This window comes from Phaenicophaeus curvirostris, chromosome 26 (assembly GCF_032191515.1).
Source record: "Phaenicophaeus curvirostris isolate KB17595 chromosome 26, BPBGC_Pcur_1.0, whole genome shotgun sequence".
NCBI classification, from domain to species: Eukaryota; Metazoa; Chordata; class Aves; order Cuculiformes; family Cuculidae; genus Phaenicophaeus; species Phaenicophaeus curvirostris.
In genome coordinates, this window is record NC_091417.1 from 1,388,623 (window position 1) to 1,407,254 (window position 18,632).

An 18,632-nucleotide genomic window follows, 5' to 3' on the forward strand; every position below is an offset into this window, starting at 1 on the left:
GAGCCTTCTCTTCTCCAGGCTGAACAACCCCAACTCTCAGCCTGTCCTCATGGCAGAGGTTCTCCAGCCCTCAGATCCTCTCCGTGGCCTCCTCTAGACTCATTCCAACAGCTCCATCTCCTTCTTCTGTTGGGGATTCCAGAACTGGACACAAATGATCTGCACCGATGAGGTGAACATCCATCAATTGAGTGCTCCCAGGTTCTCAGAAAGCAGCTGCCTCTCATTCCCCCCGCCCGACCCCAGCAGGTGATGGGGGTCCCGTGGCTGTTTCTGCTGCCCCTCCGTGCACAGTGACCCCGCAGAACCAGGGGAAGGTGCAGAAGGGATTTCATGGCTCCAGCAGCTCTGCCTGAGCTCAGGAACCACCCAAACACTGCGGTGTTTCAGTGCCCCCTTGTGACTAAGCTCAGAAGGTTTATGGACGCGCTGAGCTCGGAGAGATGCTGATGCCCTCAGCGGCTTTGGGGAGAGAGGAGAAGGTTTTCCACGGCGATCAACGCCCCTAGCGTGATCTTGAGGGTGAGGATTTCAGAGCAGCCGGCCTGAGGATCACAGAAAGGCAGAGACATACACGCGCACAGGGGCACACGCACTCACACACACACATGCACATACATGTACACGGACACGCGGTTCCATATGGAATATACAGGGGGCCATGAGGTGGGCGTGGCCAGAGCGGGGGTGGGCGTGGCCTGAAGGCGAGGCGGGGCTCTATGGTGGGCGTGGTCTCTATGTGCGGGGGCGTAGGTGGGCGTGGCTTCATAGCATGAGTGACCCTCTGATTGGTGGAGGCTGGCGGTGGGCGGGGCTTTTCCTAGCGGGCGAGCCCCATTTGTTGGCTCTGCTGGAAGTGGGCGGGGTTATCATGGCGGGCGCGGCCGTCAGGCGGGGCGAGGCCCGCTGATTGGCTGGGCGGGCGGTGGGCGGGTCTCGACGGTGCCCGTTGATTGGCGGGTCTGCCGGTGGGCGGGGCTTATCGGCGGATGGGGACCGACGATTGGCTGCGCGGTGGGCGGGCCCTCCGGTTGGCGGGGCGGGCTGCGGGCGGGCCCCGTTGATTGGCGGGCGGGGGGCGGGGGGCGTGTCCCGGCCGCCCCGCGCTGCCCGTAAACACGGCGGGCGGTGCCGCCCCCGCCCCGCCCCCCGCCATGGCCGGTCGCGGCGCCTTCCCGCTCAGCCCGCTGCCGCCCGCCGCCGCCCCCCCGGGGCCCGGGCCCGGACCCGCCATCATGCGCGGGCCCAGCGCCGCTCCCGCTGCTGCTGCCGCCGCCGCCGCTCCGGGCTATCGGCCCATGGGCCCCGCCGCGCAGTACCAGGTGGGGGGGGCGGTGGGGGGAGCGAGTGAGGAGATGAGAAAGGGGGATTAAGAGATGGGGGGGGCTGCGAGGAGGTGAGGGGGGGTGCTGCGAGCAGGTGGGGGGGGTGAGGAGATAGGGGGTTGCGAGGAGGTGGGGGGGGGTTGCGAGGAGGTGAGGGGGTTAAGAGATGGGGGGGTGCGAGGAGGTGAGGGGGGTGGTGCGAGGAGGTGAGGAGGGGGGTGGTGCGAGGAGGTGAGGAGGGGGGGGGTGCGAGGAGGTGAGGAGGGGGGGGTGCGAGGAGGTGAGGAGGGGGGGGTGCGAGGAGGTGAGGAGGGGGGGGTGCGAGGAGGTGAGGAGGGAGGGTGCGAGGAGGTGAGGAGAGGGGGTTGCGAGCGGATGAGGAGGGGGGGTTGCGAGGAGATGAGGAGGGGGTTGTGAGGGGATTGAGGGGAGCGTTGTGGGGGTATGGGGGGGTGTAAGGTGATGGGGGAGTTTGAGAGGATCGAGGGGCCGTGGGGGTGGGCGGATGGGGGTGAGGAGATGAGGGGATGGAGGTGTGAGGGGGTGAGGAGATAAGGGTCTGGTGGAGGGTGAAAGTAGAGGAGTTGAGGGGATTGAGGGTTGGGGGAGCAATGTGGGAGAATGGAGGGTGGATGGGGGGCCTGAACCTCTCTACTATGAGGCGTATTCTGATATAGCGTCTGCCTCTCCCTCACCCTTGTGCACAGCCTATCAGTTTGCAACACTTTGGGTTGTTCAGTTTGATTTCTGGGGACCGTTTGAGTTGTTCGGTTTGGTTTCTGGTGACTGTTTGAGTTGTTTGGTTTCTGGTGTAAAGCACAATTTTCCAGGCAGGCTTGAAGTGGAGGAGCCCAGTTGTGCAACACGTTCTCACCCACCCTTGATTGCTTTGTCCAGAGCTGCCACCTTATTAAAACTTGAGAAATAAATCAAGGCGAGGGAATTTCTAGCTTGTTGGCTTCATTAATACAAGATGAGGAAGCAACTTCCTCCTGTAGCCTTAAAAATGCCAAAAAGCCAGGCACTGAAAACTGAGGTGATGCAGCCAAGCCTGGTCTGAGCATGAATTGATGATAACTTGACTTGAGGTGTTTCAAGCCAAGTGGGCACTCGATTGTTTGCCTTGCCTTCTGTGCAGCAGGTTGCAAAATCCATCCGGGAAGCCGGAGGCTGATGGGAGCAGCCAGGAGCCACTGTGGGTAAACAGGCTAACATATGCTTGCTCTTTTCCCCCTGTTGCTGGCCATGATGGTCACAGGTGCTGGAGGTGATGTACCCTTGTCTGCGTCATTGCAGGATTTGATCGCAGCACTGGTCGAGCCCTGGGGCTGGCAGCTCACTGGCAGGGCTGCCTGTGCGTGGGAGGTGGGGAGAGCGGGTATGGTCCAGAGGGTCTGTCCTTTGTTTTGCAATTTCCAGGCTGGGGAAAGCAACCCCTCCCCTCCTGTGGCCATCCCTGAGGACTCCTCTGCTCTCTTGTGCTCTGGATTAATGAGGAACTTAATTATTTGGGCAGTAGGAGACACAACAGGCTTCCTCCATGCCAGTGAGTGCTTAGGGGCTCTTTAATCACCGGATTATTAAACATATGCTCATTCTTTTGACATCCTTGCATGCCTGCTGGTTGTTTACCATCAAGCACAGAATTCAAGAAGATTGCTCCCTTTCAGAGTCCCATTTGGGACCATTTGGGCAGCTGGTGTTCCCAGAGCAGCCAGGCAGAGCAGTGCTGCTCAAAGCTGATGCTTTGCTGGTGCAGAGAGGTGGCAGAAAGCAGCATTTGTTAGGTGCCCTGTTAAAAGGGTTTCACAGGCACTTGCTGGCAAGAGAGAACTGCCTGTGGGGCAGGAGAGCCGCTGCACTCCAAGTGGTTCCTAACCCTGAAAGCAGCTGCAGCTCAGTGATCTCGTCTGGTGGCAGCATGAAGGAAAGCTGAGCTGTGCTTCATGGAGAAACCTGTGCAGGCAGCCAGGACAGAACAGTCAGAAGTGTGGGTTGCTGGGATGGAGCCAAGTGAAAGATGGTGTGGCCCGGACATGTCGGGGAGGGTGTAGTGCAGCATGAGAGAGATCTACCCAATCCACTTGGGAGCAGAGGGAAATGGTGTTCCTGCTCATTGAGCGATTCGGGCTGGGTCAAAGAGGGCCTGGAGGGATCGGCAGGGCTGGAGCTGCACCAGAAAGTTGAGATGCTTCTTGGGCTGAGTGACCCCACCCTTCCCAAGGGAGATGGTTTCCAAGGCAGGTTTTATCACAGACTGAGTCTCAAATTGAAGTCAGTTAGTTGATACAAAGCAGATGAACACTGTCCTCTTGGAGCGAGGCAGCAACAGAGATCACAGCACCCTTTGTTTCTCTTGGACAAACGTGGCAGTGAAGTTCTAGGTGGACAACATCTCCAGAACTTGTTGTCGAAGGCCCTTACTCTGTCTTCCTCCGCAGGACCTCCTCTAGCTCCTGGAGCTGTTCCCTGGACAGTTTAGCACTGCAGAAGCGCCAAAGGCAGCAATTTACACCTGGTACTTCTCTTCCTGCGTGTGCCTCCGTGCTGTGTTAGAGGCAACCTGAGTTTCTCTTTCAAGCAGAAACTCAACACCTTTGTTCCCTGTTCCTGCTTGCATTAACACCTGTGTTATTATTTGAATCCCCCTGACCTTTCCTGTCTCTGACCTTTAACATCCATGGCTTCAGACGGGCGGGTTTATCTGGACCCAAACATCTCTGCTGTTGCTTGAAGCATTGCCAGCACGTGTCCTACATCTGCTTGGTGTCTGCCTGTTGCTTTGCCCTTCTCCCTTTAATTTACTACTTCCTCATCTATGGTATTTAGCTGAGAGGCGATCTGACTCATGGAGCTCCTCCTGTATCCAAATGCAGCTCATCTTCCAGGTGTGATGAGCTGCACTGGGGCAGTTTGGGGGCTTGCAGGGAGCACCCAACGGTCTGTCAGTACCGCTACCACCTCCTGATGGCATCTCAACCACCACAAACCCAGGTTCTTCCTGGCCCCCTCCGAAAAGGGATATGCTCACAAATAAGACCAAACAAAGAGTTGGAAAGCACTGTTTTGGAGTGTGTTGTGGATGGCTCGCTTGGTCCTGATCAATGTGAAGCCCCTGTTCGAGCAGTGTCATTATGCAGCTGAGCTCTCCTTGAGACCAGCCTGACATGGAGCTCAAATGCCATTTGAACAGGGTTTGCTTTTGCATCTGTCCTAATGGGAAGCGCTGCTGTCTGGGCACGAGGGGAGGAACTTGCAGGAAGAGCTATGGTTGCCTGGAGTCTGTCCAGGGCTCTGCTCCCAAAGCCCCAGGCGAGGATGCATGTGGCTTCTCACTCCGTGATTGTCAGGATATACAAAGTTGGATCACGCCTTTCCAAATGGAGCAAGATGTGTGTCGGGGAGAGCCTTTCTTCCCTCATTGGGAGCTGCAGGAAAAGAGCTGCGGTCTTGGAAGGATATTGAAGAGGCTCTCTATCTGTTTCCTGAATTGATGATTTTCTTCTACCTCTCTGCAGCCCAGCATATTGCAGATCCATCCTGTAATTTATTGCTCCCTCTGTTTCTCCTTTTTGCCACCAGCCTCCAATTTCTGGCATGCCCTTCCTCAAGAAGGGGCCTTTGGCAGGCAGGGAGGATCTTGTTGTGCCAGCAAACATCCATCGGGAAGCCTTCCAGCCTCCTGTTAGATCCAACTGAAGCTGACTCTCAACAGAGCTTCCCAAACGCGAGCGGCCTGCGTGTTGACCTGGGATGAACCGCTAAACCGCAGCCAGCCCCGTCCGTTCCTTCGGCTTTGGCAGGGAACAGAAACAAGCTGTTTTCTGTCCCATTTCCAAATGGCTCTGCTTGCTCTCCATGGGGAAGGCTGGATGTGATCCAGCTCGTTCCACAGAGCTGAGCTTGCGAGGTTTGCCCTTTGTCCGCTCCAATGGCAGGGGCAGCGGGACAGGGACGGAGGACGAGGCAGCACCTGGAGTGGAGGGGCAGCCACACTGCCCTGGGTGAGGAGCATTGGAGAGAGGGGTAAGGGGTGTTGTTATCCAGGAAGGAGCTGAGGAAAATCTCCTTGGCTTCAGCCGGTGTAATAAAATTTCCTGAACTTAAGCCCACTTGCATCCTGGTAATATCCAGGGCTTTCAAAAGGAGCTCTAATAGAGGCTGACTTCACCCCCCTGGGGCTGTAATAGAGGCTGGTTTCACCCCGCCGGGGCTGTGATGCTGCTTCCTGGCTTAGCCAGAGCTTTAAAGCTGCACCACACTTGTGTGAGTTCAAGACCCTTGCAGCTTGCAGGGAGCAGAGGCTGAAGGGGACGGGGATGCGGGCGCTGGTTGAACACAAGGCAGAGGCTGGCCCTGCTTTGCCAAGAGGCTTCTCTGTTAGCAATTTGCAAATCTTGATCGTAAACTGAGGGGGGAAAACAACATCTGCGTGGAGGATTGTGCCTTCCCTTTTTTGCTTGTCCAAGTGATGAAGTGCAGGTCCGTGGTGGGCCAGGGCTCACTCCCCCAGCAGCTTAACTGTGGCTGATGGATCGCAGATGTTTGTGGAGGTGACAGTAGAGTCTTCAGTAAGAGAGATCCTTGTGCTGAATCTCTCCTTGCTGACAGAAGTGTCTTCTCTTCCTGTCTCTGAGCACTCTCCGGCCTCCATGGGGCAGATGGACACAGGAGACCTTGTATGAGATGCCATCACTCATGCTGTCAAAGACCCTCAACTGACTCAGGCACCCTCCAAACCTCTCACTTTAGGGATAGATCAGAAACGTGATACAGACAGTGGCAGAGGGGGAGGTAGGAGAGACCTTGGGGTGTGGTGGCAGTGAGAGCTGCCCTGACCAAAGAACAGGAGCTCACGGCTTCTCTGTTCTTCAGAAGCCCTCACAGATGAGTTGGCACAGTTACGGTAGTGTGGTCCTCCTGTAGCCACCCTGCCCTGGCAAACACTATTTACCCACTGCCCTTGTCTTAAAGGTGTGGATGGATCTCGGTGCTGCCTCTCCTCCCAGCCCCACCATGGAGGATTTCTTGATAAACCCAGAGAAACTGGGTTCTTCCCTTGTGATTTTTGGCAAACGAGAAGGTGCTGCTGGCCGATGTTGACTCTTGGCAATGCCAGCGCAGTCCTGCTTGTCATGAGGAGTTACGCAAATGTGGATGATCAAAAGGGAGAAACATCTGGGGGCTGTTAGGAGGAAGAAACAAGCTCCTGCTTTATAGCAAGGGCAAGTTAGCTAGTGCAGGCTCTGGATGTGCTGCTTCAAAGGAAGGTTGAGCAAAGGTGGAGGCAGTATTTGATGTGCTTGGGGGTGGGGAGGCTCTGCAGAGGGATCTGGACAGGCTGGATCGATGGGCTGAGACTAACCAATGGGGTGAGGTTCAACCAGGCCAAGTGCCAAGTCCTGCAGTGGGACATAACAACCCTCTGCAGCTCCAGGCTTGGGGAAGAGTGGCCGGAAAGCTGCTCAGTGTAAAAGGACCTGGGAGTGTTGGTTGACAGCGGCTGAACATGAACCAGCAGTGGCCCAGGTGGCCAAGGCCAACAGCATCCTGGCTTTGATCGGCCATGGGGTGGCCAGCAGGAGTAGGGAAGGGATTGTGCCTCTGTACTCATCATTGGTGAGGCTGCACCTTGAATCCTGGGTTCAGTTTGGGGTCTTTCACTACAGAAAGGACATTGAGAGGCTGGAGTGTATCTGGAGGAGGGAATGGAGGTGGGGTAGGGGCTGGAGAGTAAGGATTATGAGAGGAGACTGAAAGACCTGGGGCTGATAGCCTGAAGAAAAGGAGGATGAGGGGAGACCTCATCACTCTCTGCAGCTCCTGGAAAGGAGGTTGTGGTGAGGTGGGTGCTGGTCTCCTTTCCCAAGTAACAAGTGATGGGACAAGAGGAAATGGCCTCAAGTTGTGCCAGGGCATGTTTAGATTGGATATGAGGACAAAATGCTTTCACTGAAAGGGTTCTCGGGCACCGGCAGAGGCTGCCTGTGGAGGTGGTGGAGTCCCCATCCCTGGAGGTGTTTAAAAGATGGGTAGATGAGGTGCTCAGGGATGGTTCAGTAGTGGACAGGTATGGTTGCACTCACTGATCTCAAAGGTCTTTTCCAACCAAATGATTCCGTGATTCTAGTTGGTTGTGCAACAGGCTCAGCCCACGCTCTGTGTGCGTGTGTTTCAATTTCCATGTGTGACACTAATCCTGTGCCCTGCTGCTGCTTGGCTTCCCAGCCGCAGTCCACTTCTCAATGCAGCACCTGGTATATTTTTGGGAGCTCCTGCTCGCAGAGATGTCCGTGGCCTTGGGCTCTTGGTTTTGCCTTCCCCAGTTCTTTAGGGAGGAGGTGAATGGGTTTGGGCTCCAGCTGCTGTCAAACGAACCTCCCTGCCTCAGCTCTGAGCCTCCCTGCAGAAGCTGCAGAGGACAGGCAGGCTGCTGCCAGGGGTCTTGTCCTCCTGCATTCAGGCTTTGCACTGAAATTAATGCCTAGCTGCAGATAAGCTCGTCAGCTTATAGTGTTGCCTTGCCAGGCTCCTTTGGGATAATGAGGCAGCTTCATTAACTCTTCCACAGTGTGGCCGTGCACCCTGGCTCCGTTCTTGGGGCAGCAGGAAAGGAGCTGTGGGGGATGGATGTCCTGGCACGTTCAGAAGCCTGCGGCAGGGGAGAAATGTTGCTCTGCTGGCTTGGTGGCTCTCCCAGCCTTGCGTCTTGGCAGCGGGGAGCTTGAGGATCAAAGGATCCTGGGAGGCTGTTGGCTCGGAGTGCTGGTGAAGCAGGCTGGAGCACGCAGGGGCAGCCAGTGGGTCAGGGGGTGCTGTGACTGCTGGTTGGGGACCTCGTGGGGTGTAGACCTGTGGCAGCGGGGAGCTGGCAGTGTGGGGTTAGCCTGAAGAACTGCACTGCTCCAGGGAACACAGAACGGCTGGGAATGCTGCCTTGGGTCAGACCCCTTGGAGGAGCACTTCGGGGTTGTGTCGTGGCTTGTAAATACCCTTAGTGGATCCCTGGAGGGGGAAGGATGGTGGCAGGAGCTGGGGTGCTGGCAGCAGTGAGCTCTTGCCTCCATCCCCTGCACCCAGGAGCTCAGCTTCCTTCCGGCCTGCCAGCCTCGTGACCGGTGCCGTTAGGAAGTGGGATGGCCCTGCTCCCCTCCCAAGCGTTTCATCTGCCAGCGCTGCTGCTTTCCGGAGAGGAACCCACAGCGCAACCTGCACTGTGGCCCCTGAAGTCCCTGAGGCTTTGCACACAACAGCCCTTGTGACGGGATCCTGTGACTCTGCAGGTCCAATGTCTCCTGCTGTGTGCTAGCCGCGTGCCCATGCTGGCTTGGATCAGGAATGGTGTGGCCAGCAGGAGCAGGGAAGGGATTGTGTCCCTGTATTTAGTGCTGGGCTTCCCTTGTGGTCAGTAGCTTCTGCTCATCCTGGTCTGGCTTTCCCATTACTCTTTCTGCAGCTCCTGATGTCCTCCTCCCCACTACGTCCCTTGCCCACACCTCAGAGCAGGGTACGGCCTTGAAAATCTTTCCCAAGGAAGAAGCAAGAGGGCAGACAGCATCTGCTGGTCCCCAGCAAGGGTCAGGCCACCTCCCAGGGCTGTATTTAATGCACACTCTTCCTCTCTCTTCCCCACTAGCGCCCCGGGATGCCACCTGGCAGCCGGATGCCCATGGCAGGGCTCCAGGTGGGACCACCAGGAGCACCCCCGTACGGAGCAGCCTCCCCGATGAGACCCGGCCTGCCGCAAGCAATGATGGATCCCTTCAGGAAGCGCCTGCTGACCCCCCAGGCGCAGCCGCCGCTGGCCACCCCAAGGAGAGGGTAAGGACAGACACCCGGAGCGGGCTGGAGCAGTGGGGTGGGACCCACTGAATCCCAGTTCCACTTCAAACCTGCAGCTCCCTGCCCTGCTGCAGAGGGGCAGGCTGCCTGCTGTGGGCCAGCGGCTGGCACGGCTTGGCTGCTGGCACCACCAGGAGCAGGAAACCTGCCAGGGCTCCGTGCTGGGGTGTTTTGCTATGATGGGGGCAGAGATCAGTGGGCTCACAGCCTTCCTGCGCTCTGATCTCCACACCGGGAACTGAAAAGCTTCGTTCTGTGTGTTTGTACTTGCCGGAGGCCTCAGGATCTTTCCCCTCCTTGCAGGGGTTTGTGCTGGCTCTGGCAGGCACAGACAAGAGTGGAAATGAGGGCCGGAGTTGGCCACTGGCAGAGCTGTTTCCCAGAGCTGTGTTCTCCGTAGGGCTGTTCACTGGGGCGGGTCTCAGTGAGCCGCAAGGCTCTGCCAGCAGCTTCTCACTTGTTTACAATACCAAGCCCTTTGCTCCAATTCTGTTTTCCACAAGGGTTTCTTGATTACTGGAGGCTGTTTCTTAGGGCAGAGTCCCTTGGTCCTAATGGATACTCGCATCCTGCCCTGGCTGTGCAGCAGGCCTGGCAGCCGATGGCTCGGTTTGCTCCATGGGGAGTCGCAGCCTCTGCAGGGCGGCTCTGCATCCCTTTGGTGCTACAGAGCAGCCTGGGGATTAAGGACGAGGCGCAGCTTGCAAGGACATCAGCGGCCAGACAAGGCTGTGGCCCCGTTCTCTGCTCACGTGGGATCAGCCACGCTCGGCTGGGTGAGCATCCTCGCTCCCCACCAGCTGCGGATCAGGGGATGAGGACCTGCCAGCTGCTGATGGGGAGGGCAAACCCTGCAGGGCAGGAAACATTTAATGTGGCAAGAAGAGCTCAGAGAAGCACTTTGACAGTGGCCAAAAGAGCCACTGGGCTCCTGGCATACAAGCGGAGCTTGGCATTGCCTCCACTGCTACCCAAGCACACAGGACATGCAGCACCTTCCCATCAGGCAGCCACCACGGGGTCCTGCAAGAGCTTGCAGTGTAGTATTTGGGGTTTTTTTTGCCTGTTCCTGTGGTTTTTTTTAGGGTGAAAAGGAGGAAGATGGCTGACAAGGTCCTGCCACAAAGGGTGAGTGCTGCCTCAGTGTGTGGGGAAGGAGCTGCACTGCTGGAGGGCTGTGCTGCATCCCTGCTCCCTTCCCAGGGCAGTCAGGGTGTTGAGGTCCCCATGGGGAAGAGGATCTCTCTGAGCTGCTTCCTCCCATCGAGGAGTTCTGCTCGGTCCCAAGCTGACCTGGAAGGTTTCTGGGTGGCAGGAGAGGCTTGGGATGTGCACACGTTGGACAAGCAGGTCTTTGAGCAAGAAGGGGCAGTGGTGGCTTGGGATGGAGGCTCCAGGAGCCTCTCCAGAGGGTCCCTCTTGACAGCCTGTTACCTGTGACACCGAGCAGGTTGCTGGGCAGTGATGGGCTCAGAAATGAGGTCTGCAGCACAGCCTGGGATCCAGGGAGGGCTCTGTGGGGCTGTTGGCTTTGTTTAAAATGAGACCCTGGAGGTGTTTACGGCCAGGTGGGATGGGGCTTGGAGCCGCCTGATCCATGGCAGGGGCTGGAACTGGATGGGCTTTAAGGTCCCTTCCAACCTAAACCATTCTATGATTCGTATGACAGATCCGGGAACTAGTCCCAGAATCCCAGGCCTATATGGACCTCCTCGCCTTTGAACGCAAGCTGGACCAAACCATCGCTCGGAAGAGGATGGAGATTCAGGAGGCCATTAAGAAACCACTGACGGTGCGTGGTAGCCCTGACCAGACACGAGGGCGAGCAGCAAGGCGAGGTCGGCACTGCCAACCACCCCCCTCACTCCAAGCATCCCTCTCTCCGTTTTCCTATTTCACAGCAAAAGCGGAAGCTGAGGATTTACATCTCCAACACTTTCACCCCAGCCAAAGAAGAAGGGGAGGGTGGTGAGCGCGTGGCCTCCTGGGAGCTACGTGTGGAGGGCAAACTGCTGGAGGATGTAAGGAGATGGGCAGGGATGAACCGGTTGTGGGAGAATTGGTGCTCTGTGTGGAGCTTGGTGGGGGTGGACACAGCCCTCTGGGTGCTGGGGGTGCCCTGTGGGCTTGGGCCACCGTGGCCAAGTCTCTCCCACTCTGTTTTGCAGCCAAGCAAGCAGAAGAGGAAGTTCTCCTCCTTCTTCAAGAGCCTCGTCATCGAGCTGGACAAAGAGCTGTACGGACCAGATAACCACCTGGTGGAGGTGAGACAGGAGCTGCCTGGCTGGCGCTGCACCCGGGGCAGGATCGGGAGAGCCAGTACCCCAGCGAGCAACGGGAGCTGGTGTTGCCATCACTCAGCACCACAGCCCAGCGCCTGTCCCACTGCAAGAGCAGCCTGAGCAAAGTGATTATAGGTGCTGGGGAGCGGTGCTGAGCTCTGGTGCACATTCCCTGAACTGGCTGAGGCAGCATTGATCCTCTCCCTGCACTTCCTGATCAACAGCCCCTCCCCAGCTTTCCCGGAGCCCCTTTCTGTCCTGGAAGCTGCTCTCAGGTCTCCAGGAGCCGTTTGACCCTTTGACATCAAGTGCTGAGGGCTGGAACTGCTCCAGCCCATCTGAATTCCCCTCTGACTCTGGGCTGGAGCACATTGAGCTGCATCTGTTGGACTGTGTGGGCACTTGGCCAAAGCCCATGGGGGTCAGACACCCAGGAACTGCTGGGGTGGGATCCAGGCTGGCTCCTTCTGCTCCTGGCTGTAGACACAAAGCCTGAGAGAGGGGGGCTTGACCTGGTCCTGGACTTGACCCGTGTTCCTTTGCTGTCTCCTAGTGGCACCGGCTGCCCACAACCCAGGAGACTGATGGCTTCCAAGTGAAGCGTCCCGGGGATGTCAATGTGAAATGCACCCTGCTGCTCATGCTGGATCACCAGGTAGGGGCCACAGGGAGCGGGAGCTGGCCGGGTTCCATTGCCCTTTGTCCAGCACGGCTCGTCCATGCAGGGAGCTCTGCTGGGCACCAATGGGCCTGGGCTGAGGCAGAGGCTTCGTCTGAGGCCCCTGCGAGGCTGTGGGGGTGGAGAAAGGAGCACAGAGAGCCCCAGCCTGCGCTGACAGAGGGCAGCGTGTCCTGCCAAGTGCCAGATCCCCTTCCTCCTGCGTGTCCCTGCAGCCGCCGCAGTACAAACTGGACCCTCGCCTGGCTCGCCTGCTCGGGGTGCACACGCAGACCCGTGCCAGCATCATGCAGGCGCTTTGGCTCTACATCAAACACAACAAGCTGCAGGACAGTCACGAGAAGGAGTACATCAACTGCAACCGCTACTTCCGCCAGGTCAGCCCTCGCCCCACCAAACCAGCTTGGTTTGCTGGCAGGAGAGCGCCCTCCTGTCCCCTGTAAGGCTGGAAAAAGCCATCTTTTCTGGCTCAAACAGCCTTCCCAGTCTGAATTTATGCCCCTTCCCCATGCTCTGGCTTGCATCCATCAGCTTGTCATGCAGAAACCAGGGCTGGGCGATTCCCCTCCTGCGCAGCCCTTTCAGGTGGAAGGAGGCAACACCACTGACACTGAATGCTCTGTTTTCCCCCCCCAGATCTTTAATTGTGTCCGCATGCGCTTCTCCGAGATCCCCATGAAGCTGGCAGGGCTGCTGCAGCACCCGGATCCCATCATCATCAACCACACCATCAGGTGAGGCTGGAGGGGCGCTGGGAGGGCAGCAAGATGAGGGCTGTGAGGTCTCTGTGTTGATGCAGCAGGGAGCAAAGACACGGGAGAGGGGAAGAATCTGGACCCAAGGAGGTCTGGGGGCTCCTTGGGGCGCTCAGGGGGCCCTGGTGCTGCTGGCAGGGAGTCAGTCTGCCCCCAGGGCAAGGGGGAGGCTGAGGGAGCCTCCCCAGCGCCTCCTTCCCTCCCAGCGTGGACCCCAATGACCAGAAGAAGACAGCTTGCTACGACATCGATGTGGAGGTGGATGATCCCCTGAAAGCTCAGATGAGCAACTTCCTGGCTTCCACCACCAACCAGCAGGAGATCGCTTCCCTGGATGCCAAGGTGGGGACCCAGTGGGGCTGGCGCTCCAGGGCTGAGCGACCCCCGCAGGAGGAGCTTGGTGACCCTTTCTGGAGGGGACACAGCCACCTCAGCCCTGGTCACCTCCCCAGATTCATGAGACCATAGAGTCCATCAACCAGCTGAAGACGCAGCGCGATTTCATGTTGAGCTTCAGCAACAACCCGCAGGATTTCATCCAGGAGTGGATCAAATCCCAGAGGAGGGACCTCAAGGTTTGAAACCTGCAGCGGAGGAGGCCAAGGGGCTGGTGGGTAGAGGGCTGGGGCCACTGTTCACCCCACGTTGTTCTCCCCAACCCTGCTCAGATCATAACAGACGTGATCGGGAACCCCGAGGAGGAGCGGCGAGCCGAGTTCTACCAGCAGCCCTGGGCCCAGGAGGCTGTGGGCAGACACATCTTCGCTAAGGTGGGCTTGGGGCCGTGCCGGGGCAGCCACTGCAGCGCGGGGGGATGCTCGGGGGGTCCCAGGGCAGCCCCTCTCCCTGCCTGACTGCGTTTGACTCCTCCAGGTCCAGCAGCGTCGGCAGGAACTGGAACAAGTGCTCGGCATCCGCCTCACCTAAGGGGCTGGCGGTGGGGGCTCGGGGAGCCGCTGCTCCTCTCGCAGCTGCCCGAGCCTGGTGGTACTTCTTACTGGAATCAAATACAGCACTTGCACAAACCCCACGTGCCTGGAGGGATTCGGAGCCACTCGCACCCCTGGGCTCCCCACAGGGCCGAGCGCAGCGGAGGGTCCCCCGCTTCCCCTCAAAAGTCCCGCTGTTCTTGCATTAATGCTCCTGCTTTTTGCTGTTTGCCTCCTGGTCCCTGTTAGCACCGAGCGAGCTCCTCTTCTCCGGCCAAAACCCCTCCTGGAGCGGAGAAACCCTCAGCCCAGGGCCCCTCTTCAACCAAAGTTCAGTCATTCCAAATGCCAGCCGCCCCCTCCGCTGGTGCTGATGTTTTGCACTATTTTTGTGAACAGGTTTTATAAGAAAAGAAGCGGTTTTTGTACAGTGGGTTTGTATTTCATTGATATATTAGAGTTCCTCAGCCCGCACTCATCGCCTCGATCTATGCAGTGGTTCGTGCTGATCTCAGTGGGCCCCAGCTGTTTTTTTTTTCCTGTATGTAACTGTGAGTTTTTTAGCGCTCACTTTTTGACAATCAACGGATGACTCTGTTTTACATAATTAGCAGCTCCTGGGAACAAGATGCTGTCTGGGGGAGGGGGGGAACTCTGCCCCAGGAGCCTGGGGGCAGCAGGGGCACTGGGAGAACTGGAGTTTTGAGCCAGGGGACGCTGCCACCACCAGCCAAGTGCCTTAACCCCACTGCTCCCAGGGGAGGGGGCGTTTACATATTCCAGGGTGTGCTCAGGGGTGCCTGCTCTGCCTCTTGTGTAACCATTTTTTGTCTATTTTGGGTATTTTCTAATAAAACCAGTTAGCAGCAGCTCCGTCTGTGTGTGCTGGGATCCCACAGCCCCCCACTTCTCCTCTCATCAGCCTCCAGGCATGGCCGTAGCAGCGCTTTATTAGTGACGGAGCAGCCCCGGCCTCACCGTTACTTCCACAGCTTCTTGATGGACATGTTCTTCTCGCTGTCCTTCTGCATCACCTGCACAGGGACGAGCAGACAGTCAGTTCCCAGCAGCAGCTCCCCAGTTCAGGTCCTAATTACCTCAAAACCTCCCCCAGTCTCAGCCCCAGGAAAGGTCTCCACCACCCTCCCCAGGTCCCACACATCTGGATTTTAGGAAGACCTTGATCCCATCTCAGTTTCCTAAACTGTCCAGCACCTAACTGGATAAAACCCCAATGCCCTGGGTGAACGGTGGGGTTTAAGGCTCACAATAACTGAGATCACTGGTTCCAGGGGGATCCATCCTAGGGCCAGGGCTCTAACATCTTCATGGATGACCTGGATGCAGGACTTGGGGCTACAACGATGATCAGAGGGCTGGAGCACCTGGACTCAATCCTTGTGGGGCCCTTCCAACCCAGGACATTCTGCAATTCTCAGAATCCTGCCGCACTTTGAGCTTTGCAGCTCCCAGGACACAGAACCCTTCACGGCTCTTACCTTGGCAACAGCCATTTCAAAGTCCTCCTGCGTGACGTGCACCCGCCTCTCCCTCAGCGCGTACATCCCGGCCTCCGTGCAGACCCCCTGCGAGGGACAGGGCCGTCACCGCTGCTCCCCGGGCCAGCCCCGCTCCCCCCACGGTGCCTGTTCTCACCTTCACTTCTGCCCCGGAGGCTCCTGGCATGAGCTCTGCGATTTTCCTTAAGTTGATGCCCCGCGTCAGGTTCATTTTCCGGGAGTGGATCTTGAGGATGTCCAGGCGGGCCTGGAGGAAACGAGGGTTGGAGCTGCGGGAATCGCTCCCAGAGAGCACTGGGGACAACATGAGATCCCCCCCAACCTACCTCCTCGTTGGGAGGAGGGAACTCGATCTTCCTGTCGATGCGGCCGGGGCGCAGAAGAGCCGAGTCCAGGATGTCGATGCGGTTCGTGGCCATGATGACCTGCACAGGGAGAGCAATCGTCACCGAGGGCAGCGCGGAACGAGCTGTCCCATCCCCGGGCCGGGTGGCTCCCTCCTACCTTGATGTTCTTGGTGGCCTCGAAGCCATCCAGCTGGTTGAGGAGCTCCAGCATCGTGCGCTGCACCTCGCTGTCCCCGCCGGAGCCCCCCTCCAGGCGCGAGGAGCCGATGGAGTCGATCTCATCCATGAAGATGATGGAGGGAGCGTGTTCCCGGGCCATCACAAACAGCTCCCGCACCATGCGGGCACCTGCAGGGAGCGGAGAGCACTGAGCCCCGGCCCCGCACAGCTCGGTGCAGCCACAGCTGCCCCAACACCAGGCACAGCACCTGTCCCGGGCCCACCCAGCACCACAGGAGCCCTCGCTGGGGCTGCAGCGCGAGCAGCCGCCTCCCCCTGCCCCGTTTCACCTTCGCCGATGAACTTCTGCACCAGCTCAGAGCCCGAGACGCGGATGAAGGTGCAGTCGGTGTGGTGGGCCACAGCCCTGGCCAGCAAGGTCTTGCCCGTGCCGGGGGGTCCATAGAGCAGCACGCCCTGCGACGGCCGAGAGAGAGAGAGACCTCAGCACCGTGTGTCATCCCACACCCCAAAAGGAGGCACAGGGACCCCCCCAAACGCTGACCCACAACAGCAGCACTTGCCTTGGGCTGGGCGATTCCCAGCGCCTCGAAGAGCTCGGGGTGCTTGACCGGCAGCTCGATCACTTCCTTGATCTCCTTGATCTGCTTGTCCAAGCCCCCAATCATCTCGTAGGTAGAATCTGGAACCTTCTCCACCATCATCAGGGACACGAGAGGGTCCACTTTGTTGGGCAGGATCTTGTGCAGGGTGTAGCTGTCGTTGCGCAGGGCCACACGGCAATTCGGCGTCACCTGCGGCACGAGCGGAAGGGGCTCGGCGTCACCGTGACAGGGAAGGGGACAGGCAGCGCTGGGCTGAGCGGCCACGGCCCCAGGACACTCACATCATTAATGTCGATGTTCTTGTCCACATCCACCACAAACTTCCCTTCCGGGTGCACCTGGAAGGTAGAAGTTGCCACCACGTGAGTTGTTTCTCCGCCTGTTGCATGCACAACATTCACACTGACTGCTTGGAGCAGAAGGAAGGAGCCAGGGAGCTCAGCTGCCACCAAAACCCCTGCTTCTTACTCCCAAGGAGCCCTCAGCCAGCTGCCTCCCACCTCCCGGGGGAAGTTCTGGGCTCAGCAAAGCTCTTTTCCAGAGAAAGAGCTCCCACTTCACACCCTTTAGTTATTAAATCCCCCCAGAGCTCATGCTGATGCCAGCCCCAGCCTCTGGACTCCCATCCTACTCTTCTCTGCCCCCGTCACCCTCAGGACGGCACAACCTCGTACCTTGACGAGCACTTTCTTCTTGTCCATGGCTCTCACCACCTCTCCCACGTAGGAGCCCTGCTCTTGCAGCAGCTGCAGCTCCTCCCGCAGCAGGCGCACTGCCGAGAGGGAAACGTCAGCACCGGCCACAGACACTCACACCTACCCCCAGCCACAACCGAGGGCCGGCGCTCGCCACAATGGCTCCAACTGGGCCACGAGCCAGTGGGCAAGATGAGCCCCACGGTCCCCAGGCAGGGAAGATGAGGATTCGAGCCCTACCCTTAGCGTTCAACTCATTTCTCTGCGCTTGCAGGCGCCGCAGGTTCTGGCTCTTCTCGTTCACGATGAGCTGTCGGGAGAAAAGTTTTGCTGAGTCCTCAGAGCCTCGTGCAGCGCTCGCATCAACCCAGCGTGGGCAGCAGAACAACAGCCTCTGTCTGGGGACAGGGATCCGGAGGGGAAACAGGGGTCCCGGAGGGGAAACAGCCCTTCCCAGCAGGACGTGGCCTGCCAAACCCCACTACCAAGGGCTCAGCTATTCCCAATGCTCACACACACGCTGTCAGCTCATGAGACAGAGCCTCATCTCCTATCCCACCACCACATAAAGGTTTTGTTTGTGGACACCACACCAGGGCAACGATTCCTCCACAACAGCGCAGGAAAAGTTACGGGTGCTCTCAAGGCCAGCGCAAGCGAGGGGACCTGGCTGGAACACAGCTCCTGGCTCACCTGCAGCTCCTCGATCTTTGACAGGTAGTACTGCCGGAGCCCTGTGCCACCTTTCCCGTCATCCATCTCCATCTAGGAGAAAGCAGAGCTCAGCAAAAGCAGCCTGAGCACCAGGGGGCACCCATGCCCCTCAGGGCCTCAAAACCCACCCCTACCCCCAGTCAGACTCCGTGTTGTCCCTACCCGGGGCAAGAGGTTGACACTGGATAAGCTTTGGGATCACAGAATCGTAGAAAGATTTGGGTTGGAAGGGGCCTTAAAGAAAAACTCTACCCCCTGCCCTGGGCAGGGACACCTCCCACTGGATCAGGGGCTCCAAGCCCCATCCAGCCTGGCCTTGGACCCCTCCAGGGACGGGGCAGCCCCCCCTGCTCTGCCCGGCCCGGTGTCCAACCGCCGCCCCACAGCGCCTGATGCCAACAACCCCGCATTTCCCCGCCCCGCGGAGGCCGGGCCGAGCCCGCCGAGTCACGGCGCCGCCAGCCCCGGGCGGATACAGTCCCAGCGGGTCCCCAGCGCGTCCGTACAGATCCCAGCGGACCCCAGCGGGCTCACGGTGCGGCTCGAGTCCCCCCCGGCCGCACCTGCTCCGGCCCGTCCACCGCCATCTTCTCCGCCGGCATCGGGGCCCGGCGCCGCTGCTGCCACCGCTAAAGATGGCGGCCGCTCTGTTTCCGCTGCGCGCCGCGCGTGATTACGTCACTTCCGCTCCCCGGCGCCCCGCCCGCTTATCGAAGCGCATGCGCAGCGTGACGCGTGAGAGACTGTGTTTGGGTCGCG

At 58.7% G+C, this 18,632-nt stretch overlaps 2 protein-coding genes across 2 annotated transcripts; one reads left to right on the forward strand and one right to left on the reverse strand.

Annotated features, from left to right (window-relative positions):
- The first annotated feature begins 1,148 nt into the window (after positions 1-1,148).
- Positions 1,149-14,398, forward strand: SMARCD2 (SWI/SNF related BAF chromatin remodeling complex subunit D2). The gene is made up of 13 exons (XM_069877012.1): positions 1,149-1,322; positions 8,962-9,146; positions 10,253-10,295; positions 10,837-10,959; positions 11,069-11,188; positions 11,336-11,431; positions 12,003-12,104; positions 12,344-12,505; positions 12,765-12,862; positions 13,090-13,225; positions 13,336-13,458; positions 13,552-13,653; positions 13,757-14,398. The coding sequence occupies exons 1-13, from the start codon at positions 1,155-1,157 to the stop codon at positions 13,808-13,810; spliced, it is 1,512 nt and encodes a 503-aa protein (XP_069733113.1). The 5' UTR covers positions 1,149-1,154; the 3' UTR covers positions 13,811-14,398.
- PSMC5 (proteasome 26S subunit, ATPase 5) lies at positions 14,233-18,567 on the reverse strand. Its single transcript, XM_069877022.1, has 12 exons — positions 18,437-18,567; positions 17,853-17,924; positions 17,400-17,469; positions 17,139-17,236; positions 16,746-16,802; positions 16,423-16,653; positions 16,189-16,315; positions 15,837-16,027; positions 15,659-15,757; positions 15,469-15,579; positions 15,312-15,398; positions 14,233-14,846 (listed from the first exon to the last, which is right to left on the reverse strand). The coding sequence occupies exons 1-12, from the start codon at positions 18,473-18,475 to the stop codon at positions 14,793-14,795; spliced, it is 1,236 nt and encodes a 411-aa protein (XP_069733123.1). The 5' UTR covers positions 18,476-18,567; the 3' UTR covers positions 14,233-14,792.
- Positions 18,568-18,632: the final 65 nt, after the last annotated feature.